Genomic DNA, 25,497 nt, shown 5'->3' on the forward strand with positions numbered 1-25,497 from the left:
TCCAGGTTTTGTTGGACAATGCCTCAATTTCATAAACAAGATGCCAAAGAACTGATTAGTAGTGGCCAACAAAACGATTGGCCCATATTTAGTTCTTAGCACGGTCTCTTATTTCCTAAGTTCTCAACTCATCAGTCTGAAATAAATAGTACCTTTTCCCCCTTAGTTATCCAGAACTCAAGGTCATCTTCAGCAGTCGCACACACTAAAAGCAGCTTGTAACACTGACGAGTGATTGGTGGAATCTACATAGGTGTCAGGCACAACCCTGGAGTGATCAAAAGCGTGGGAGAAAAGATAGATGAATGTACTACAGCTCATGAAAAGATGGGGGTAGCTCAGCTACTAATGCTTTACCTCACAACAGCTACACAGACTGTTGTTCTTTTGACAATTAGACTAAGTATTTTTGACCTGCTTTACCCCCAAGAAGGAATAAGGCTGTTTTACTTTTTGAAGTAGTCTTTTAGCTGCTCAATAGGTCCATTTCCTATTTTAAAGAATTTAAAAGATAAGTCATCTTAAAATTCTTTTATCTAATAATAAACATTTTTACATTACTGCACATTCTATTTTTTTGGTCAAAAACATTAAGAAATGGAAGAGTTGGAAAATGTTTTTGTTGGGCAATATATTTTATAAAGCATAATATTATCCTTCTTTAAAATGGTGGTTGTTTGTGTCTTCCTGCTTTCATCAAGCTCTTCTTTTGATCTTAGAGAACTTTTTCTTCTGTTTTCATAGTCCATGACTTCTTGTTTTAAATAGTTCATAAAAAATATTTGGGGGTATTCATGTGGAAATGATGATTGTTGTCATAGTTGTGTCCTTCTTTATAGGATCCAAATCTAAAAAAGAAACAATTGACATGGAAAACTTTTTCAGAAAAATATTGCCCTATATAAAATGTCAGCCATAATTGATTGTAGTTTTCTTTAGCTATCATAAAACCAATATTAATGTAATCAATCACAAAGATGTAAAATCACAAAGAAATAAATGATCCATACATATGTAAAAGCAAACTAAATTTTGAAGATGGGGGACAAGACTTTCTTGCATTTGTCCCATCACTGAAACAACAATTTGGGCAATTATTATGCCCAAAAAATACCCTCACAAAAGCTAAAGAATTCAAGTAGTAATTGTATCTTCTCGAGTAGCTAGGATCACAAGCAAGAGCCACTAGCACCCAACTCTATGTTGAGTTTTATGTAGAAGTTTCTTCTAATCATTCAATCATAGTAGAGAAATGAGCCCAAATCATGCTTTGCTGCACATAAATAACCTCTATTATAAACTGAACAGTTAAAACCTATTTTACACAGCAGAATATCTGCACTGCATAGTCTCAATTTTAACTGTACATGAAATGACACAGAAAAGATTTTTTAAACCCTCAAACCTAAGTTCCACCAAAGGAGGTCTTGATGAATCAGTTTGGGATGCAAGTCAATCCATGGTGTGTGTGTGTGTGTGTGTGTGTGTGTGTGTGTGTGTGTGTGTGTGTGCACTGCTCCTGGGGCTTGAACTCAGGATCTGGGAACTGTCCCTAAGCCTCTTTTGCTCAAGGCTAGAACACTACCACTTGAGGGACAGCTCTACTTCCAACATTTTTTGTAGTTTATTGGTGATAGGCAGACTTTTCTACCCAAGCTGACTTTGAATCTTGGTCCTCAGATATCAGCTGCCTGATTTGTTAGGATTATGGTAGACATGAACCACCAGCACCTGACAAGCAATGGTATTTTCAAAAAGCTGTTCAAGTGGATCTAATTTGAAGCCAGAGCTGAGACTCCACAGTAACCGCGTCATGCTGCCAGGCTTCCTGCAAAAGATGAGACCGTTCTGCCACAAAATTCTGCTGAACCTCATACCTCTCAACAGGAGCCTCCTTTTTGATTAACAAAATATGTATCATAGGATTAGCCATCCAATGAGGGGGATTAAGATAGCATACAAAGAACCTGGAAGAGGATATGGGACAGAGGGCATTTAACTATTCACTATCATCATTGTTGTGGTGGTGGTGATGGTGCTGTTTAGTGATGGTGGTGGTGATGATAATGATGATGACGACGACGATGATATCATCACCTTTTTACCTACGTGTGTGTCCATTCCAGAAAGCAGGGACCATAACTTTAACCCAAGCAGAACTTGAAAATCTTTGCCATTGATTCCCTTACTGGGGACAAATCTCTAGAACATATGATAATGCTTAACTCATTTTTGAAGTAATACTTAGGTTTCTCTAAAGGACATGGCAGTTTATATGACATAAAGGAACACATGTACCTGGGATTAAAATGAGTTTTTTCAGGAACTTCTCTGTGGTCTATGACCACTTTCTGGTTGTCTCTGTAATTAATGGGGTCATCAGGAATCCTAAATTTGGCCATTTGAATTTCAGAATCACTCAGTTCAGCATGAGAAATTCTCGCATACCCCAACCTGTAGCAAAAGTAGAAATGGTTTATAAAGGTTTTATTATCATGTAAAAAAAATCTAGTGAGTACAGGAAGGACCTGAGGTCTATTCCCAGCGTTCCTCTGATGACACACTAGTTTGCCAATTTCCTATGTCTCATTGACTCTGTATCATGACCATAATTAACTTGTTTCATTATCCTAAGTGCTAAAAAATATTGCTTTTATAATACAGTAAATGAATAAGAAGTAGGCACATTGTTTAACTAAATATACTTAGAAACCTTACTTTTTTTTTTTTTTTTTGCCAGTCGTGGGTTTGAGCTCAGGGCCTGAGCACTGTCCTTGGATTTTCTCAAGGTTAGAGCTCTACCACTTGAGCCTCAGCACCATTTCTGGCTTTTTTTTTTTCTATGTATGTGGTACCGAGGAATCGAACCGGGTCTTTGTACATGCTAGGCAAGCACTCTACCACTAGGCCAAACTCCCGGTCCCGCAACCTTACTTTTATACTAATATACTAATGAATTTATGTACTAATGAATATTCTGCCAATGTAAATTGGTTTTACATTAATGCCAGGATTTCTTCAGGAACCTGTTTACCTAAATTCTTTCTTACCTTTAAAAACCCAAATATCACCCACATTATTTTCAGCTACACTTACAAGGCCAAAAAAATCAAAGATTTTATGTGTCAGGAAAAAATTCCATATTCTATTTTGACTTAGTGCTTTCAGCACTCCAGGAAATTCAAAACACTTCATAGACATTATCCAAATAGTTCTTATTTTGGAAAGATGTAGAAACCACAAGGAGCAAAGAATTTTTGTGGGTGTGCCAATACTGGGGCTCGAACCTAGGGTCTGAGTGCCATTCCTTAGGTTTTTGCTCAAGGCTGGTGCTCTATCACTTAAGCCACAGCTTACACACTTACCTGATCAGCCCCCGATACATAATGTATTCACACCATCTCTCTTGATCCGTGCTGTCAATATCCTATTGCAGAGCAGAGCAGAGCAGAGCAGAGAGTGTTTTCAGTACACAAAACTGTGCTTTGTTCTGAATAATAATCTGTAAAAGATTTGAGCTGTAGAGATAAGTACACCTGTGTGCATGCTATTTTCTCTTCTGTCTCCTACTGATCCTTTAAATTCCAAATTATTCATTCATTCTGTGGCCCTCTAGCTCTGGACTAGATACCAGGAACACAGAGATGAAGAAGGTCTCTGGAGAGGGAATTAGACTGCTTAGTGGGCTCTTACACTCTAGGCTGAATCCTCCTGCCGCTTTCCCAATTTCTTTTCCCAAGCACAACTGAGCACTTCTTACCAGTCAATCCACCCACCAGCCACACCAGGAGTCACAGGTTTCAGTTTTTATGTCCACCCTTTCCCTTCCTGAGTACATAAACTCAGAATTCACTTTGGTGCTTTGGTACTTAGCATGAAGCTGACGCTGCTCAAGCTGAGTTTGTTCAATTCAATCATGGAAATAAACACATCTGGGGAGTAATCAGAAGCCCTTTTGATGCTGAGAGCTTGAAACCAGGGTTATTTCTCATCTGAGAAGAATAGAAAGGATAAACAAGGGTTTTTATGCTAACGGAGAAAAATCTCTGTCTTCTTTCTAAATATTCTATAAGCAAACATATACCTGACTTTTCACGAGATTTGAGTTTCATTATTACAACTTAAACACATTTTTAAGTCACTAAAAAAATATACGATAACTTATTCTTTTTGTTGGGTTTTTTGTGGGGGGAGTGCAGCTCAGTGATAGATGTAGGAATGCCAATTAATCTGTTATTATGAATGTCACATGTACCTCTTTGTATATATGATGGGAGCATAAAAGCTGTAAAAATTGAATTTTAAAATGTGAATGATAGCCAAAACAGATTAATGATGAAAAAGGCAAATGTATAAGAGAAAAATTGTTCTGGCTTACCTTGGAAAGATAAATTTTTTTAAAGATGCCTAGGAATTTTATTTTATCTTTATTAAAGAATTTATTAACATTGATTTTACATCATATTTCAAATGACATATTTAACAAACAAGTATTCAGGAAGGAAATCTCTATATACAATCACTGGCACTTAGATTTTAGAACATAATTAAAATTAGGCTGAGGGTCTGTATGTCATAAATACATATTAATCTATGTAATAAAATATTACATCTATAGAATCATAAATTTTTATGTCTATGTAGTTGTGTTTATATTTCCAATACCATGTCCATAGCATTGGGTGTGCAAATATTTAGTCATTGCTCTTGTATTGTTTGGATCTAATAGCCACATATTAAGGATAACATGCGCCTTTTGTTCCTTTGGTCTTGACTTGTCTCACTCAACATGATTCACTCTAGATTGATCCACTTCCCCGAGAATGCCATTATCTTATCTGTTGGCTATGTAGAATTCCATTGTGTATACATATACCACCTTTTCTGTATCCATTCATCTGCAGTAGGGCATCTGGATTGTTTTCATCGCCTGGCTATTGTGAATAGTGCAGAGATGAACATAGCTGAGCAGGTGTCCTTATCATATCCTGGGTTATGATGTGCAGGGTAGATGCCCAGAAGTGGTATGGCGGGATCATAGGGAAGGTCAATTTTCAGTTCTTTAGGATACCTCCACACTGCTTTCCAGAGTGGCTGAACTAGTTTACAATCCCACCAGCAGTGCAGTACGGTTCCTTTTTCTCCACAACTCCGTCAGCATCTGTCATTGAGTTCAAAATCTTGGCCATTCTTATTGGGGTAAGGTGGTATCTTAGGGTTGTTTTTATTTGCATTTCCTTTATGACCATGGACAATGAGCATTTTCTCATATATTTTTCTGCTATTTTAACCTTTTCTTTTGATAAGTCTTTCTTTAGTTTCCTTGCCCATTTAGTGATTGGTTTGTTGGGTTTGGGGGGGGGGATTAGTTTCTTGAGTTCCCTGTAGATACTGGATATTAAGCATTTGTCTGATGTATTATTAGTAAATATCTTTTCCCAGTTGGTTAGCTGCCTTTCTACTTTAGCAGCTATGCTTTTATCTGTGCAGAAACTTTTTATTTTTAGGTGGTGCCATTTATCAAGTCTTTCTCCAATTTGTTGTGACCCTGGGATTCTGTTCAGGAACTTTTTGCCTGTGCCTATAAGTTCCAATGTCTCTCCTACTTTATCATGTAGCAGTTTCATAGTCTCTGGTCTGACATTGAGGTCTTTGATCCACTTTGAGTTAATGCTTGTGCATGGCGAAAGGCTGGGGTCAGTTTTTAGTTTTCTGCATATGGCTGCCCAGTTTTGCTAGCACCAATAATTCGCTGTGTTTGTTCCACTGTATATCTTTGGCTTCTTTGTCAAATACAAGTTGACTATAGATATGTGGTTCTATTTCTGAATCTTCTATTCTGTTCCACTGATCTTTTGGTCTATTTTTGTGCCAATACCAAGCGGTTTTTGTTATTATGGCTCTATAGTAGAGTTTGAAGTCTGGTATTGTAATACCACCAGCATTGCTTTTTTTTGCCTAGAATTGTTTTGGCTATTCTAGGTCTTTTCTTGTTCCATATGAACCTCTGACTTATACTTTCTATTTCAGTAAAGAATATCTTTGGGATTTTGATGGGGATTGCATTGAATTTGTTTAACAATTTTGGCAGTATGGCCATTTTCACTATATGGTTCTCCCTACCCATGAGCATGGGATGTCTTTCCATTTCCTGGTATCCTCTTTAATTTCTTTCATTAGGCTTTTATGGTTTCCATTAAATAATTCCTTTACATCTTTGCTTAAGTTAATTCCTAAGTATTTTATTCTTTTGGGGGCTATTGCAAATGGGGTCATTTTCTTGATTTGGCCTTCTGTTTGTGTATTGTTGGTGTACAAGAAGGCTACTGACTTTTGCAGGTTAATTTTGTATCCTGCCATTTTGCTAAAGTGGATTATTAATTCTAAGAGTTTGGGAGTGGAGCTTATTGGATCACTCAGGTAGAGGATCATGTCATCTGTGAATCGAGATAGTTTAATTTCTTCTTTCCCTATGTGGATCCCTTTGGAAAGATAAAATTTTTGGTCATTCAGCTGTATATATGTATATGACTATTATTTTATTTTATTTGGTTTTTAAAGCGTACTATAAAAATTTTAAGATTATAGAATTTAAACACTCCTTTCTTAAAACACAAAAATCTGCTCATCCAAATATATATGATTAAAATTCCTCTGTTTTATTAATAAACTGGCTAATAGAGATAGCAGTAATAGAATCCACCAACAGCTTTAATAGCACTTTTGAACATGGTAATGGAGACCAACAGAGGATTAGGCAAAATTCAAACAAGATTCCTCTTCCCTAACACCATGTACAAACATGTCTCTCTCACACACACATACACACCCGCACACATCCCACACAGACATAAGACTGTCCTTTTGAGATGCAATTTTTCCTAACACTTGCCAAAAAGAATCTTATCCAACAGTTTACACCATTATCTTGATTCTGCACATAGAACCATACACACATAATCCAATATGTAAGACTGAGAGGATTTTGTAGACTTTATCTTATGAAGGATGAAATATCATCCTTTAACAACCTTAATACATACTACTATCTCCACTTTACAGGAGGAAATTGAGGCCCAGAAAAGACTGAGGAACTAGCCACAAGTCACACAGCTGGTCAGTGAGGCACCCTCTAGGCTAGCAGTGATTAGAAACCACGTAGAGACAAAAGTCGAGCATCAAGGTGCCACGGGTAGGAATGGAAACCACGCTCCAATCTCTAGCCATAATAAGCACACCAGCTCACAATGCAAGTGGTCTCTGGTAGAACAGAAAAGCACCAGCTTGGGCCAGGAGTTTGGCCTAGAGGTAGAGTGCTTGCCTAGCATGCGCGAAGACCCGGGTTTGACTCCTCAGTACCACATACTAAGAAAAAAAAAAAAAAAAAGCTGAAAGTAGTGCTGTGGCTCAAATGGTAGAACGCTAGTCTTGAGAAAGCCCAAGGAAAGTGCTCCGGCCCAAAGTTCAAGCCCCAGGACTGACCAAAAAAAAAAAAAAAGGAAAAAAAATCTACTGAGCTAATCCACAGACTATTTTAAGCCAGTGAGTTTTGAGTTTATTTGCTGCATAATGATAAATGATATACCCTTGATTCCATACAGATTTTTCCTTGACTATCTTGAGCGTCTCTAAATTTCTTTCTTGAGATGATCTACCTTTTTTCCCCTCATTACCATCTCCCATGATAACAACAGTCAGTATGGCTTTATTGGGGTGCTATGGTTTGCATGTCACTGAAGTGAGTCCCCCAAAGAGTCATGCAATGTTATCTTGGTCCTCGATGGGGGCCTGATAGAAAGTGATTAATAGGGAGTCCCTCCTTCAGAAAGCATTCCTGCTGATCTCACAGAGGGAATTACCCCTTCCTCGAGCACGTTCATATAAAGGGAAGCTACCCCATGCCCTTGGCCTATTTTGTACTTGGCTGTTTCCTCTTCTGCTCTTTACCACGTTATCTCTGTGAGAGGCCTGCCACAGACAGAACAAATAAGACTCACGGATCTTAGGCTTTTAGCCTCCTTATTGTGGGTTACATAAACCTCTTTTCTTTATGAAGTACTCAGAGTCTAGTATCCAATATGGCAGACTAATAAAAGAGACTCCCTATGGTCTTCCTTTTGTACTTGTCTAGCTCTATAAATGTTATGATCTATGTCCATGCTCTCAATACTTGCCTATATGCTGGCAACTCCTTGATGCATATTTCTAGTTATGGTCACCCTCCTGAATTTCTAGATCCATAAAGTCACCCATTAAGGTTCTACATATGCCCTCAGGAGCAGCACAAGGCTGAGTTCATTACCTTTGCAAGTTCTTCTTATATATTCTCTATAATAATGTCACCATCACAAACCCACTAACTAGAGCCAAAAATTAGGAATCCAGGGGCCGGGAGTTTGGCCTAGTGGTTAAAGTGCTTGCCTAGCATGCATGAAGACCCGGGTTCGATTCCTCGGTACCACATACATAGAAAAAAGCCGGAAGTGGTGCTGAGGCTCAAGTGGTAGAGCTCTAGCCTTGAGAAAGTCCAAGGACAGTGCTCAGGCCCTGAGCTCAAGCCCAGGACTGGCAAAAAAAAAAAAAATTAGGAATCCATCATGAGTCTACTTTTACCTTCTCTATGAATTCATATACTAACTCATCCCCCCAATATCTGCTCTTCTTCAGCCATCAAAACTGAATACTGTACCTCCTGAGTCTCTGAACAGTGAATCGTGGCTAGGTGACAACAATCCAGTCAATAAAATATAGCTATTTATATTGGGGGTCAGTTTTCTGGAATTTTTATCTAGAAACAATTTGCATATGCTTTTTGCCACTTTGTGATCTTTTTCCTCTGTCTTGCAAATTAGAGCATCAATGCCATTCTCCACGACTGGATCACTGGAAGTGGAAGATCATGAGAGTGGAGTCCTGGATGAAAGAGGCCATGGCAGAAAATCACCAAATCCAGATACTTTAGCATGTCATACGAGTGCTGAGTAATCATCAAGGCTTTTACACACAGAGAGAAAAACACACTTTTCTCTTACTCAAGCCACTGTCTATTACAGTTTCAAACCCTATCATTTTTAATGTCACACTCCAAGAATTTAAGTAGTAAAATCAACCAAAGACAGATTTTTTTTCTTCTGCAACTATTATCTTGTGAAGTTAAAAACAAGATGAAAAGAATGAGAAATTTACATAGACATATTACAATTTCTCCATAGAAATGACTATATTTAGTATGTTTGGTGTTTTGCCAGCCTTCTTAAGGATTTTATTTCTTAAAAATAAAAAAAGGCTGGAGTTTGGCCTAGCGGTAGAGTGCTTGCCTAGCATGCAGGAAGACCTGGGTTCAATTCCTCAGTACCACATACATAGAAAAAGCCAGAAACAGTGCTGTGGCCCAAGTGATAGAGCTCTAACCTTGAGAAAGCCAAAGGACAGTGCTCAGGCTCTGAGTTCAAGTCCTGGGACTGGCAAAAAAATAAAAATAAAATATAATTTAAAAGAATAAAAAAGTAGGAAACAACTGTGTCAGTTCTTCAAGCAGTGCATATATCTCAATACAGTGATAAATTCCATTGTTTTAGATTTTAAAAGTCTAAGACTCATGCAGAGACAGCCATTGTGTATCATTTCATATCATATATTACTTTTAGTATCCTAAACTAACTTTTACAGTGAGATAGACTGTATTCCCCAAACATGACCACAACAATAACTCACTTTTCTTCTCCTACCCTTATAGTTGATGAATGGATGAGACTCCTCACATCAACAGATTGAGGTTTATGGTTTCTTTGGTTTTTTTAGTTGAATGTGATTATGCTGGGTGATAAAAGGGACAACAATATTAAATGACCTAGAAAACGAAGTCAGACAGAGCAATGCAGATTATTCTTTGTTTCTGGAATGCTCTCTCGCGCGCGCGCTCTCTCTCTCTCTCTCTCTCTCTCTCTCTCTCTCTCTCTCTCTCTCTCTCTCTCTCTCTCTCTCTCTCTCTCATTCTCTCTCTCTCTCTCTCTCTCAACTCAGCCACCATAAAGAGAGAATGCCAAAATACCACAATGACAACATCCAGGCCAGCACCCCACTGAGCCCTGTCCAAAGAGCAGATTGCTGATGTTTTCAATCAGCACGTTTTGTGGTGGTTTCCTTTATGGCAATCAATAATCAGATTATATACTGTAAGGTTATGGGGGGGGTGCATAAAAGAAAAAGTAGCAGTTTATTTAATAAATCAGAAATCCTATCAAGAGTATGTTACCTTCACATTACCATGTTCTATGAGCTGTCTATAATCTCTGGAACCTGGTGCTGAAGTGACATAGCCCAAAAATACCACCTGATGGGAAGAATTTTTCAGTAGTTTTGAAACAGTGATAGCCTGAAGTTTCCTGTCAAGGTCATCTCTGAAAAAAAATGCAAAAATGTGTACTTTGTTATAGTTGTAAACACAATTTCTATTAACTCTTAGGTTACTAAGTTCCCGAAGAATATCGTCTGGGTACCAACCCCAAGCAATTCCTATCTGGCCAAGTGAATATTATACAACAAATAAGGCCTATGCCTTCAACTGAGAAGGCTGAGCACTGGCTGAGAACAGCATGATCTCCACAAATACTTCAGATTCAAGTGAATGTCAGTGCTTTTCTAAATAAAAGTGTTTGTTCAACTTTTCATCAGAAGAAATTGAAGCAGTATTACAATTAAATAGCAGTCAAACAAAAGAGGTAATAATACCATTAAGAAAGAAAATCCTAACAATTACAGAGCACACACTTTCATAGCTCCTTCAGCTGAACGTGTGTGTGTGTGTGTGTGTGTGTGTGTGTGTGTCTGTGATAGCCCTAGTGCTTAAACTCGGGCCTGGGCATTGAGCCTGAGCTTCTTTGTGCCCAAAGCTAGCTTTCTACCACTTGAGCCACAGTGCCATTTCTTGGCCTTTTCTGAGTAGTTTATTGGAGATAAGAGTCTCGTTGACTTTGCAGCCTGGGCTAGCTTTCAACTTCAATCCTCAGATCTCAACCTCCTAAGTAATTAAGATTATAGGCGTGAGCTACCAGTGTCCAGCTTGAACATTTTTTTAAAGCCTCCATGACTCTCCTGTGTAAACACTGGCTAGACATGTTGCTATTATACTAATTACTGGAAACAAAAAGATAATTAGGCAGATACATCAAGCTTTTAGGAGACTTACAATCCATTTGATAGAAAATAGGACATCATATTTGACATGATCCAGCTAAGAAAACTGAAATGCTCCAGATGTTTCCAAGTGAATTCAATATAGGGAATTAGTTACCTAGGTAATTGAAAGCTAAATAGGGATCAGAGAGGCAACCAAAATCTAGCAACACAAAAATATAAATGGATCACTAGTAGCACCTGTCTTTCAACTCCTTTTTTTTTCTGAAGAGGTAAACAAGAGTCTGACAGTCATAAATATTTTTTTCAGATTAGGCAGGTTTTGTAGGGCTAACGTTCCATCTTCTTTCAGAAAACACTCAGTAAGCTTTCACAGATCAATATTAGAGTGAGAAAAACTGAGGTAACCAAAACAATAAGATAACAGACATATCGGTTCTGTTTAGGAGACACTGTTAGGCCACTGTAAGTCACTCTGTATTCCTGTGACTTCTTCTGTCACTAAGGTGCTTATTTTGTAGTACATAGGACCTTGCCATCTGGTTTAATGTCATAGGGTATAAATTGTATACTTTTAGTTTTGCTTTTATCCTGTCACAGTGGCATGGTCGCTATTAGTCAAGGAAAGAGTGAGGACGAAGCCACTGCTTATGATTATTCTTCTTCGGGATAAAACTCTTTCATTGTTTCTCCATATTCCTTGTAGGGGGACTGACTTAGAAAACCATCACTGGTCTCTCTTCCTATCCTTTATTATTAGGGAACACTTTCCAAATTAATTCGATTGGGAAGAATTAGCTGCACCTGGCTTCTCTCAAGCCTTTCCTTCTCTCTTTTTCTTAGAATGTATCCATTTCCAAGTGGAGTATTTTCTGTCCCATTCTTTCTACCGATATGGAGAGCCTAGCAAGGCAGGCAGATTTCCATGTTTCATGCGTTGTGGGGAGATGTTTTAGCATGTCCATGTAGGCACTGACACCATGTTATCCAAATCATGTATGTATTAAACGTGCCATTTTAACTTCCCGATTCCTTTGGAAATAGTGACTCATATCACATCAGATCGCCTAACCTATGTCACTTGTGTTACTCTGTAAAATCAGGCTATAATGTACTCACTCTTTACAGATTGAAGATTGCATACAGAAATGAGTATGGTGTATCATCTGCACAGAGAAGTACTACACAGCCCCTCAGAACATATCCCTGCCTGCATCTCAAAGACCCCTATGTCTCCTTGTTACAACCCAGGAAAACAATCATTTGAAGGTAAGAAGTATGTAAGAAAAATTATCTCATAAAACATGAAGTTAGATACTGATGGTATTTCTTGGCATTTATATAACCTTTTTGTGTGGGGGGAGGGGGGGGTCATGGGGCCTGGGCGTTGTCCCTGAGCTCTTCAGCTCAAAGCTGCTGCCCTACCCTTGAGCCAAGCCCATTTCCCATTTTCTAGAGATTAACTGGAGATGAGTCTCAGGTCCTTTTGTGCTCAGGCTGGCTTTGAATCATGATCCTCAGATCTCAGCCTACTGAATAGGCTAGGATTATAGGCGTGAACCACCATGCCCGGGTTTATATAATCATTTTAAGTTTACATTATTATTATTATTATTATTATTATTATCTTTAAATAGTTGTAGGGCCAGGAGTTTGGCTTAGCAGTAGAGTGCTTGCCTAGCATGCGTCAAGACCTGGGTTCGATTCCTTGGCACCACATACATAGAAAAAACCCAGAAGGAGTGCTGAGGCTCAAGTGGTAGAGCTCTAGCCTTGAGAAAGTCCAAGGACAGTGCTTAGGCCCTGATCTCAAGCCCAGGAATGGCTAAAAAAAAAGTTGTAATCTTAAGTAAGCCAAAGACACCCACTCATGATTCCCAAAGTGTGTCACAACAAAATCCACCAATCTGTCTGAGATGTCAATGGTCAGGGTTATGGCTGGTGCAATCTCGCCCTCTGGTGACGGAAGAAGGTGATGCTCTGACTTCACAATGGGGTATCTTGACAACACCATAATTCTGGAAGGGAATGAAAAGAGACTACATCAACATAGCCCCTCCCATGTCCTCAACCCAGGGCAGAAATTGCCATGCCACCCTAAGACATTCTCTAAGGGTCTCCAGAGCAGTAATGCGACAGAGACAGGGCAGCCCGCTCACTGGCACACTGCATGTCATATTTAGCTTGTGTTGCTGCATTGCTCTGCACGGCATCGTGTTTTCGTAAGGGCTCTAGGGGCCTAACGGTGAAGCTTTGGGACTACACTGTCAGCATCGCATTATTGGCTCTACTATTAGTGGAATAATTGCTGTGTGGGGAATTCAACTTTTGCTTTGTGGAACTTCCCAGACAATTTTTCCAGATCTTTTCTATCTGAGATCTATTAAATACAGAATAAATAATCCATGCATATGAAAGCCAAATGAATTCCTGTGTTTTGCTTTGGTTTTTTTGCCAGTCCTGGGGCTTGAACTCAGGGCCCTCCTTGAGTTTTCTCAAGGCTAGCGCTCTACCACTTGAGCCACAGCACCACATTTCTATGTATATGGTACTGAGGTCTTCGTACATGCTAGGCAAGCACTCTCCCACTAGGCAAACTCCCAGCCCTGTTGGGTTTTTTCCTTCATTCAATCCTAAGCTCTCGGAGGATAGCAGTAGGTCAGATAGGCCTGTTGCTGTCACCTCAACTAGAAATAACCAGTAACAGAAAACTTACTTTAAAAATTAAGGCATATGGAGCTGGGAATGTGGCTTACTGGTAGAGTGCTTGCCTAGCATGCATGAAACCCTGGGTTCAATTCATCCAGCACCACATAAACAGAATAAGTTGGAAGTGGTGCTGTGACTCAAGTAGTGGAAGGCTAGCCTTGAGCAGAAGAAGCCCAGTGACAGTGCCCAGGCCCTGAGTTCAAGCCCCAGGACTGGCTAAATTAATGAATAAATAAACCCTACAGGAGTTATTTTTTAATTAAGGTATATGCAAAGCCTCAGTGCCTCACAACTCCCAAGAAGCATGAGTCGACAGTCACAGGAAGAAGATAATCAACTCTTTACTCCAAGCCTGAGCCTACTCTTGTAGGACCATACTCAAGCCTGGTTCCAAGATATACTCACCCCCAAGTGTGATCCCTTGTGCTTGGGCCGAAGTCTGTATAGAAACCCAGCTTCTCCCCAAGCCACATGGTCAAGTCATTGTTACCCATGTAGGGCTTAGAAGCATCACTCTCCAAAATTGTTATAAAATCTGCACCTGATTTACAAGAAGGAAAAACATATAATTTTTCTTTTTGTTTTTGCCAGTTGTAGGGTTTGAACTCAGGGCCTGGACACTGTCCTGGAGCTTTCTCCAGGCTAGCACTCCATCACTTGAGCCACAGCACCACTTCCAGCTTTTTCTGTGTATATGGTACTGATGTATTGAACCCAGGGTTTTGTGCATGCTTGGCAAGAACTCTACTGTTAGGCCACATTCCCAGTCTAAGCACATAATTTTTTTAATGTAAAAATAAGAAAAGAAATTAGCCAAAAATCAGTTGTTGCTGGATGCTGGTGGCTCATGTCTGTAATCCTAGCTACTGAGAAGGCAGAGATCTACGGACAGTGGTCCAAAGCCAGCCCAGATAGGAAAGTCTAAGACTCTTATCTCCAATTAACTGGCAGAAAGCCAGAAGTGGAGCTGTGGCTCAAAATGGGAGAGAAGTAGCCTTGATTGAAAGAGCTCAGGGAAAGCATCCAGGCTCTGAGTGCAAGCCCCACCACCAACAAAATAAAATAAAATGTTGTTTTATTGGCATAGTATCTTACTTTGTAGTCCACATAGGCTTCAAACTCATCATCTCCTGGCTTATTTTCCCAAGTGCTGGGACTATAGGTGTGAATCATCACACCTGGCAAACATTTCTTATTTTTTTCAATATATTCATTTATATTGAGTATGTTAATGTTACCAAACTATGCCTGACAAATCAAAGAAAGAAATGTTACAATAGACAGCCCTCTTCACCCATTAATAGTTTAGTATATTAAAACTAGATTCATATGCATTTTGATAGTTTTATACTCTTTAAATAATTCTAACAAACATTAGAATTTCAATCTGGTGTCACTCTTCAAATTGCTAGTATGATATGCCATTAAATGAATTTTGTCATGTTTGTTTTAGTTCATTTCTCCAGCACATAACCCCAAAGGAATAATACAAACATCAAAACCTTAATTAAATGTATATGATTGAGATGTGGATTTGGAATTTTTATTTTATTTTACTTACCTTTTATCTTTAGACAGTACTGGAGTTTGAACTCTGGGCCCTGTACCTGGTAGGCAGGCAATTAAGCTATGCCCTTTCTTTATTCTTGTCCTTAACCTTTTTCCCTTTACTCATAAACCTCAAACAAAGTAACTCCTTTGTAAGTCACAACAGGGAAGTGGTTGAAATCCGAGCTCTAAAGGCAAGTTTCCTGTGTTTAGAACACAATTAAAACGTGGAACACCTTAAGCAAATATTGGGAAGGATGGAAGTATAACTTTTCTACATATTTTAGCATCTTCCCCTAAATGTCAAGTAGTTTTAATATCCTCCACAGAGACCTAATTTGTTCCAAAATTTATTGTTTCTAACAATAGAATGGCACACAGTAGCTCTATAGTGTTGCCATTGGAAGTAAATTTGTTGGCTTCTTTTTTTCTTTTTCCTGTTGGTCGTGGGGCCTGGGCACTGTCCCTGAGCTCTTCGGCTCAAAGCTAGCACTCTACTCCTGAGCCACAGAGACACTTCTGGTTTTGTGTGGTTAACTGGAGGTAAGAGTCTCATGGACTTTCCTGCCCAGGCTGGCTTTGAACCGTAATCTTCAGATCTCAGCCTCATGAGTACCTAGGATTACAGGCGTGAACCACCAGTGCCCCACTGTTTGCTTCTTTAGACTTTGGCCTGATTGTCTCAGAGACCTACACAAAAGATGTAAATAAGGACCAAGAGCCAGAGAAAGCTTTTGTGGCATTGTAGTCATCGAAAAACTCAGAAATTTCTCCAAGACCAATGCTATCACCAAGAACAATTTAGCCCTTATTTATCTTACTGGAAATTCCATGCAATTCTCATGTATTTGAAAGGATGCATTACACAATGAAGACTGTCTTAGGGTACAAAAGCAAAGCTGGTCCTGGGACTCTTAAACCCAAATTTCTTCATAAATCCCCCTTACTTTTGATCTTTCTTGATGGGGAAATAATTTAGAATTTGTTTTCCAACTGCATCAGCAGGGACAAACCCCAGGGGACCTTTCGTGGGTCCCACATTCATTGGCAGGCATGCTTAGCTCAGCAGTGTTGAGCGCCCTAGAGCCCTGAGTCTTCTGGAACGATGCCTACTTCCCATGGCAAACAGGTAAACCCAGTTTTGGGAATACTTACAATTCCAGAAGGAAAGGTACAACTTCACAAGAAACTTTTTTGGGGGGGAATCCCCAAAGTCAGGCGCAGTATGGAAGAGCTAAAATTGAAGGTGATAGCTCCCATTTATCTACCTCATTTAAATGTTCTATTTATTCATTTATTTTTGTAGCCACAGTCTCTTTGATGACGCATGAGATCATCCCAGGCCTTATCTGAAAACCTTCGAGTTTACGCTTTGGTGGGAGCAGTTAGATCTTTGATTGCTTCATTCTTGTCCTCTTTTGTACGTGGGAGAGTATTGGGCATATGGAAGGGAAGTTGGTCTAATGATTTCATAAGAAAGAAGCACCCAGGTGCTTCTCTGCAGGTGGAGAGAGTCACCCTGCATTGGAATGAGGACAAAAACAACACCCCATGTTTTGTCTGTTCCATACTCTAGACTATTTAATACACCCACTTTTTGGTCCCAACAGTGGGTCCCACTACCAGCAGGAGCAGCTCCAACAAAAACATGATACATCTCCTGACGATGTCCAGGAAGTGTTCTTCAGAAGCAACTGAATTAACTGCTCCCAAAGACAGATGTGGATCCAGAGGCTCTGTCTCATACTTGCCCGCCAATCAAAGCCTCCAAAGTGTATAATCTGGAAATCCCTCCCCCTCGAGGTATAGTCTTGCTTAGAACTAATTCCAGAAAGACTTACCTGTCTCACTGAGCAGCTGAGCTGATCTTTCTAGACTACACCATCCTTCATTGTCATATCCAAACCTGAAAGGCCAGATAGCAGCAGAGAACTCTTTGGCTGGTGCCTGAGGAATTGTTTTAATAAGAATTTAGGAGAACAGTGAACAATGACCCTTCCCGAGAATTAGCTTTTCTACCTCTCTACCAAAATTCTTGTTTCGGCAAAATAATTTCTTCATCCATTTGTCTACATTTAATTCATTAAAATAATGAATTGCTATAGGAACATAATGCATTTTCTGTGAATTTTAGAGCTTACAACTTTGGAGGAGGGGCTGGGAGTGTGGGCTTAGTGGTAAAGGGCTTGCCTAGTATGCGTGATGTCCTGGGTTCAATTCCTTGTTACCACAAACACAGAAAAAGTCACAAGTGGTGCTCTGTCTCAAGTGGCAGAGCGCTAATCTTGAGCAGAGTGCTCAAGAACAGTGCCGAGGCCCTGAGTTCAAGCCCTAGGACTGCCAAAAGAAAAAAGTTCAGAGGAATGCTTAGAAAATGAATATTTATAGTAAGCTGTGCTTATAATACCAAAAAAATTACAATCTAGATGCCCACCAACAAGGAAAAGAAAGGAATAACAAAAGATGGTACATACAATAGAGCTCTAGTCAATGAGATTCATTCACGTGAATGAATCTCACAGATTATTATACCAAAAAAAGAGTACATTGCACATCATTGAGAGAAAGTTAAAAATATTTTTCAGGGAATCTATCTTATATAGTAATAATGTAAAGAAAAGCATGAAAATAATCATTTTTAAACAATGCTATACTAAGAATGGTTACCCTTGCAGGGTATATGTCATATGCAGAGGGACATAGAGAAGCCTTTTCCAGATTAATAAAAGTCTGTTCCAGCATGGCATTCCATACTGGCAAGACCAAGGCCCATGAGCACACACCCCTCTCACAGCTCCTCTTTTGGGTGTGTGAGCTAGTTAGAGACTGCACTGCCCAACCCTAAACACCTTTGCAAAATAAATCTCTACTAATTGCTCCTCAAAAAATCTCAAACTGGACTGTACCGTTTCAGGCTAGGAGATGGAAATGGTAACATCCTTGTATTAAAAAAATTCTACCAGGACTGGGAGTTTGGCTTAGTGGTAGAGTGCTTACCTAGCATGCACAAAGACCAGGATTCAATTCCTCAGTGCCACATACATAGAAAAAGCTGGAAGTGGTGCTGTGGCTCAAGTGGTAGAGCTCTAGCCTTGAGAAAGCCCAAGGACGGTGCTCAGGCCCTGAGTTCAAGCCAGGACTGTCAAAAAAAAGTCCTACCATGTTTTATCATTTTACAAGAAGGATTATAATTTGGTTACTATCATTAAGAGAATGAAACTATCAGCAGAGACTTCCAGGGACCTGATTATAGCCATCAAGCTATCTTTCTCATGCAACCATACATCTAATTCATTTTGGATTTTATCACTTTAAATCTCTATTAGTTAGTCTCTATTTTCCCCACCTTAGAAAGTGACATCTTCTCCTAGGCGGGAGTTCAAACCAAAAGCATAGCTTTCATCCATTTCCTGATTCAGCCACAACCAACTCAGTCCTATCAGTTCTACTTTCAAAATAGAGTCTGAACCCTGCCATTTCCTTTCCAACTCCACTGGCCCCACACCACTTAAAACTCACCATCCTCTTTTCCCTTGAACAACTGAAAAAAAGACAGAATTCCCTTCTACTACTCCTATTCCCCTTCAATGTGCCCCGACAAACCAGTCTTCCAAAGCAGCAGCCAAATGGATCGTCGTTTTCTCTACTTTCCTATTCGAGGCATTTCCCTGTGGCTTCCACTGCAAGTATACATGAAATGAGAGCTCTTCACTGTGCTCTGCCAAGCCTATAATGATGTGGACTTCCTCCACCTCTCCAACTTCATCTCCCCCCATTCCACCCAGCTCCAGCCATGTACCTCAAACATCCAATGGTTCTCCCTCCATTCTTCATTCATGTTTCCTCCGTTTCCTAGCTGTCTGAACAGCTAGCCTTGTTCTCTCATTTGAAGTATCACCTCCTCAGAGTGGCCTTTACTAACCACCTCACTACCTCCTACACAGCCATTGGATCTAAAGTGATAGCCTTGCTTTGTTTGTGTTTCTGAATACTAACTATTGCTACTAGAACATAAACTCCTGGGCAATAGGGAACTTGTATCCCTGGCACCAGATGTACCAAGAGACATCATATGAATGAATCAATCAATCAATGACTGAATTAACCAGTATCACATTCACTTCAAATGACTGCTTCCTAAAACAGTTTCTGGATATGACATCAGTTATTCTTTTCTAATAACATGAAGAGGAAATAGCTTAATACTTACTGACTCCTAAATACATGCCACACCCTCAATACCTACAGAGAAGAACAGATAAACCATTTAACTTTTTCTTTTCTTCTTTTTATTAATGGCAATACCATATCTTATTAAATAGACAATAACAGTTCATTGGTACACGAGCTCTTTCTTTGGCTCTTTAGTAGTTATTATTACAATGTCAGATGAGCTCCAGGGTCCCAAAAGTCTTTCAGTCTAAGTCTAGCATTCAATCAGAAGAGTGATATGTAAAGTATATGAATATATATATATATGTATGTTTGTATGTGTTATGAAACTCCATTTCAAAGGTTTCAATTACTTACTCTTTTGCCTAATTTCTTCTCATAGGCTTTGTGCCGAAGTCCTAATCCCAATAATCCTATACCAACAAGCAGCCACAAAACTAGAAGAAGAAATACATAGTAAGTTTGTTGGCTAGGTATGATGTCTCACGCCTGTAATCCTAGCTCTCAGGAGGCTGGGATCTGAGGATCATGATTCAAAGCCAGCACGGGCACTAAAGACCATGGGACTCTTATCTCCAATTAACCACTAGAAAACCGGAAGTGATGCTGTGGCTCAAGGGGTAGGGAGGTAGCCTTGAGCTGAAGAATTTAGGGACAATGCCCAGGCCCAGGGATAGGGCAGTAGCCTTGAGCTGAAGAGCTCAGGAGCAGCACCCAGGCCGAGTCCAAGCCCTACAACCAACACAAACAAAAAATAAAAACATTTGTTTTCCAGAATTATTGAATCTAATGAGTTTGTCTACCTATGTCTGATTTCTTTTTTTTAAGTGCTCATACATTTATATTTTTAGATTTGATAAAGATTCTTGTGTATTTTCTAAATACACTGACAAAACAGTTTGGAAGTTTACATACATGTCTTAGGACAGTTATATTAGGTAGGTAAATTTCATTAAAAAAAATTAGGGGCTGGGAGTTCAGCCTAGTGGTTAAAGTGCTTGCCTAGCATGCACGAAGACCCGGGTTCGATTCCTTGGTACCACATATATAGAAAAAAGCTGGAAGTGATGCTGAGGCTCAAGTGGCAGAGCTCTAGCCTTGAGAAAGTGCTCAGGCCCTGAGCTCAAGCCCAGGACTGGCAAAAAAAAAAAAAAAAAAAAAAAAAAATGGTCTTCGTAAAAGATCTTCCCAGAGAGCTTTTACAAACAGCAGGCAGAAAAGTTTTGTTGTTGTTGTTCTTGTTTACAGTGTTTAAAACTCTGATTCTTTTTTTTTTTTTTTTTTTTTTTTGCCAGTCCTGGGCTTGGGCTCAGGACCTGAGCACTGTCCCTGGATTTTTCTCAAGGCTAGGGCTCTACCACTTGAGCCACAGCACCACTTCTGGCTTTTTGCTACGTATGTGGTACCGAGGAATTGAATCCGGGTCTTCGTGCATGCTAGGTAAGCACTCTACCACTAGGCCAAACTCCCAGCCCCCAAATGTCTAATTTCTAAGTTAATTATCATGGGTCACCGGCATACATACCTCATACTTTAAACTTAGATTTCAAAACAATATTCCCTGAATATGTTCTGAGAGGCTTAAAGTAAAAATAAATTCTAAAACATAAAACAAGTCTCCACAATCAGGAAAAAAATCATCTTGTAAACTTCATATATTAGAACTTTCATATGAGGTACGGTAGGTATGGTACTGCATGACTGTAATCCTAGCTACCCAAGAGGCCAGAGTCACAAGTTCAAATGCAACGTGGGCTGTATTGTGAGACCCATTCTAAATATAAATACATAAATCAATAAATTTGGTGTCAGCACTAGGGTTTGAACTTAGGGTCTCATGCTTGCTAGACAGGTGCTCTTACCACTGAACCATACCTCCATCCTTTTTTTCCAGTGGCAGTTTTTCAGATAGGCCTTGCTTTCTTTCTGGACATGTGTCTAGGCCATAATCCACCAATTTTAGGCTTTCTGTAATAGCTAGGATAATAAGGTACATGCCACACCTAGCTCTTGAGAAAAGGTTATACTTACAGAGTTTCATGTATTTTTCACTCTTCTTGAAAAGCACTTTAGAGCTGTTTTTTGTTTGCAGAACAAAGTCAAGGTTTTTCTTAGGGCCAAAGTGCATATTCAACCCGATAATTAGTGTCATTATCCCTGTTAAAAGAGAAAGTGAGAATGCAGTATAGTTTAATCCAAAAATTCTTCCAGTAGTAAATTACAGGAATCAGAATTCCTCTTCAATTGAACATAACTTGACAATTCAATTGGGAATCCCTCAGCTCCAAAGCAATTACTCTAGTAGTTCGTTGGCTAATAGGGACATACATAAGAAATGAGGGAAGCCAGGTGCAGGTGGCTCAGGCCTGTATCCCTAGCTACTCAGGAGGCTGAGATCTGAGGATCACAGTTCAGAGCCAGCCCGGGCACAAAAGTCTGTGAGACTTTTATCTCCAGTTAACCACCAGAAAACCAAAAGTGATGCTGTGGCTCAAGTAGTAGAGAGCTAATCTTGATCTAGGCACTGAAGATCAGTGCCTAAGCCCAGAGTTCAAGCCCCACAACTGACAAAAATAAACAAGAAAGAAAGAGGGACCAGGAGTTTAGTCTAGTGGTAGAGTGTTTGCCTAGCATGCATGAAGACCCGGGTTCCATTCCTCGGTACCACATACATAGGAAAAGCCGGAAGTGGTGCTGAGGCTCAAGTGGTAGAGCTCTAGCCTTGAGAAAGTCCAAGGACAGGGCTCAGGACCTGAGCTCAAGCCCAGGACTGGCAAAAAAAGAAAAAGAAAGAAAGAAATGAGGGGAGGATCTGGGAGGGACCACTTTAGAAATTCTACCCAGCCTTTTCCTGGTGAAGAATGGCCTCAAATTTCCTGTTTCCTGGTTGCTGGGATGCTGGTATTTGAGAGAAAGGCTCAACAGAGCACAAGGGAAAAGAACCTTCTGAACTGCCATAGAGACTCAACCCTTGCTGCTGAAGAGCCCGTAGTGCACCAGGTTGCTGGGAGGAATAGCATAGAAGTTGTGTAACTATGGCAACAAATGCGCCTTAGGACATGGCTCTCTGGGTGTAGGGTGCTGGCAGAAGATACAGGCAAGAAATCACAGTATGCCCATAGGCCAGCCACGAAAGTTCAGTTAAATTTGGATTCACTAGAAAGTAGCTATACCTATAGACGACATATTTTTTCATCATGCATAATAAAATATAAGTAGAAATATGACACAATATGCCAATCAAAACATAATATAACCAAATCAAAAAGTAAGTCAAATTGGTATATACAGCCAGGTGGTGATGGCTCACACCTGTCATTTGCTACTCAGGATGCTGAGAGTTGAAGATCTTGGATTGAAGCCAGACTAGGCAGATTCTGTTTGCAATTAACCAGCAAAATTCCAACAGGAGTCATGGTTCAAGGGGTAAAGCCCCAGCAGTTATTGAAAAGGTTGAGCAAATGTACAAGACCCCGAGTTCAAGCCCCAATACCAGCACTAAAAAAGAAAGTTATGTCCAATTTTCCAGGAAATAGAAAACAAAATTTAGAAAATAAATTTGTCCTTATCTCTGCTTAGTACTGGTTTTCAATTCACTTCAATTAACAGCTGGTCTGAACATTAAAATACACATTGGTGTTTGGGCATCAACAGAATGCCACTCTTACGATTTCTGTAAAACAATCACACTGCATGCTTCCCACACATGTGCACCTGGTCAGGAGAAACTCAAGAGTTCCTCAGTCATGACATTCTAAAGACACAAATTCACACACAGAACAGTTCTTACTTTCATTCTTCACCTGACAGACCCCTAAGCAAGCTGGAGTAAGAAAAAGGCAGGACATGGGACAGGAAAATAGAGCAGGACAGAATACAGCCACCTGAAAGAAAGCAGAGGAAAAGCCGACATTTGCAAAGCAAGCTCCCACAGAGGAGAGGCAGCAGTGTACATCTCACACTAGACACTGGCACTAACACCCTGTGAAGTTCTTTCTGGAATACCACATGTGGTTTAAAGACATGTCTTCCAAAGCAGTCCTAGGCTCAGTTTCAGTACCTGGGCCCTGTCCCTAAGCTTTTCTGCTCAAGGCCAGGGCTCTTGGTAGTTAATTGGAGATGAGAGTCTCACAGACTCTTGCCCAGGCTGGCTTTAAACCATACTCTTAAGCTATCAGTCTCCTGGGTAGCTAGGATTACAGGCATGAACCACCAGTGCCCAGCTTTCTTTTTTTTAAGTAGTTGTACAAAGGGGTTTCAGTTCAACAAGTCAGATTCAAAGTACAACATATCTTGATCAAGGTAACCCCTTCCAACATTGTCCCCATGCCGATGTGTATTTATGAGTCTTTATTGAAGGGTCAACAGGGACATCAAAATCAAACTGCTTCTAACATATGCGTTATCCGGTTTATGCTTTATTCCTCTTAACGACTAAATGCTTTTCATAACAATTCATTCAAGGGTCATTAGAGTGGCAAACATTATGGTAATATATTGTTGAATTAAGAAATTTGTTTTGAATTATCATTCAGACATCCTTCCAGGTTTTTTATGTCTTCATTGATCTTTTGATTTCTATTAGTGCTAAATGCTGGCCATTTCTCAGGACTCTTTTTGCTTGATTTCTTTAACCCAGACCTTTGAAATGTACTCACCTAGAAGCACGTCCGATCTTTCTCTTGTGTAGACACCTCCTGGAACAAACTTAAAGCCTGTGCACCAGGCACAGAAAAAGATTTCTAGAAGATACACTAACATGGCAGAAATCATGGTTTCCCCAGGGCTTGTTCCTGAGCTAATCAGGTGTCCCAGCACTCGAGGCCACACAGAGCCAGTGAAGATGGCCAACACACAGCCAGACACGGCAGCTGCCCAGGTGCGCAGGTAAAGGAGACCTGCAGCTGAAGCTGCTCCTGTTTATAAGGGGAGAAAAAGAATGAATACATGCATGAATGAATGAGACAGGAGAGTAGTAGCTCATAGGATGACCAGTATATACCTGTTTAGAACCATAAGGCACCTTGTTAGTATCTGGTTCAATCTGCAGAACTGAGAAAACCAAAGTCTGCCTAGGTTAATGGGATTCTCTTGGCATGACCAGGCCAGTCATGGGCCCAGCTGGAAAGGAGAATGCAGTTAAAACTCAGGCCAGGCCGGGAGTTTGGCCTAGTGGTTAAAGTGCTTGCCTAGCATGCATGAAGACCTGGGTTCGATTCCTCGGTACCACAAATAGAAAAAAAGCTGGAAGTGGTGCTGAGGCTCAAGTGGTAGAGTTCTAGCCTTGAGAAAGTCCAACGATAGTGCTCAGGCCCTGAGCTCAAGCCCAGGACTGGCAAAAAAGAAAAAAGAAAAAAAAAACTCAGGCCAATGCTAATTCTTTGAGAAAGGAAAGGAGGCAGGGGAGAGAAGGGGTCTTCAGATGACCAATGTTACATTTGTAGCAGCAATTAAAAAAACTGAAATTAATCTGCAATGCCAAATGTATTTTTATTAAATGTAACCATCCAGATAGTAACTAGGAGAAAACATGTAGTCAGGGTAACTTCTAGAATGTTCTATGAAGACACTTTCTAAAGTAATTTCTACCCATCTAACTGCTGCACTTTGTCCTGTTATTCACACACTGATTCATCCAACTGCACAGCCCCTAAAAAAGACATGACTGAGATAGCCCCAGTGGGTTTACTACTTTAGCAACTCTGCCATCAGTTTTCTTTTTTCTTCCTTTATTCCTATTGTGGAATTGTGGAGGGGGGCAGAGGAAGGGATGGTTACTAGGTTTGAACTCAAGCCCTGGATTCTGTCCCTTAACATTTTGCCTAAGGAGGACAAGGGGTACTGCTACCACTTGAGCCACGTCTCTATTTCTAGCTTTTTGCTGGTTGAGTCTCACAAACTTTCCTGCCTGGCTTCAAACCGTGATCCTCA

General features: G+C 40.0%; 1 protein-coding gene across 2 annotated transcripts in view; it reads right to left on the minus strand.

Moving 5' to 3' along the window:
* Positions 1 to 616: 616 nt before the first annotated feature.
* Positions 617 to 25,497, minus strand: part of Cwh43 (cell wall biogenesis 43 C-terminal homolog) — a 40,161-nt gene continuing 15,280 nt past the window's right edge. Inside the window, exons 7-16 of one of the 2 annotated variants that reach the window (XM_090344069.1) lie at positions 24,225 to 24,482; positions 21,598 to 21,723; positions 19,924 to 20,003; positions 17,235 to 17,340; positions 14,251 to 14,386; positions 13,005 to 13,154; positions 10,256 to 10,400; positions 3,366 to 3,427; positions 2,299 to 2,454; positions 617 to 848 (exon numbers count right to left, since the gene is read on the minus strand). In XM_090344069.1, coding sequence (XP_090200195.1) covers positions 770 to 848; positions 2,299 to 2,454; positions 3,366 to 3,427; positions 10,256 to 10,400; positions 13,005 to 13,154; positions 14,251 to 14,386; positions 17,235 to 17,340; positions 19,924 to 20,003; positions 21,598 to 21,723; positions 24,225 to 24,482 — 1,298 coding nt within the window. In that variant the 3' untranslated portion in view covers positions 617 to 769. The remainder of the gene's footprint in view (positions 849 to 2,298; positions 2,455 to 3,365; positions 3,428 to 10,255; positions 10,401 to 13,004; positions 13,155 to 14,250; positions 14,387 to 17,234; positions 17,341 to 19,923; positions 20,004 to 21,597; positions 21,724 to 24,224; positions 24,483 to 25,497) is intronic. The other variant, XM_090344070.1, reaches the window with a different exon arrangement.

Source organism: Megascapheus bottae, chromosome 13 (assembly GCF_031878675.1).
Source record: "Megascapheus bottae isolate mThoBot1 chromosome 13, mThoBot2.hap1, whole genome shotgun sequence".
Lineage (NCBI taxonomy): Eukaryota > Metazoa > Chordata > Mammalia > Rodentia > Geomyidae > Megascapheus > Megascapheus bottae.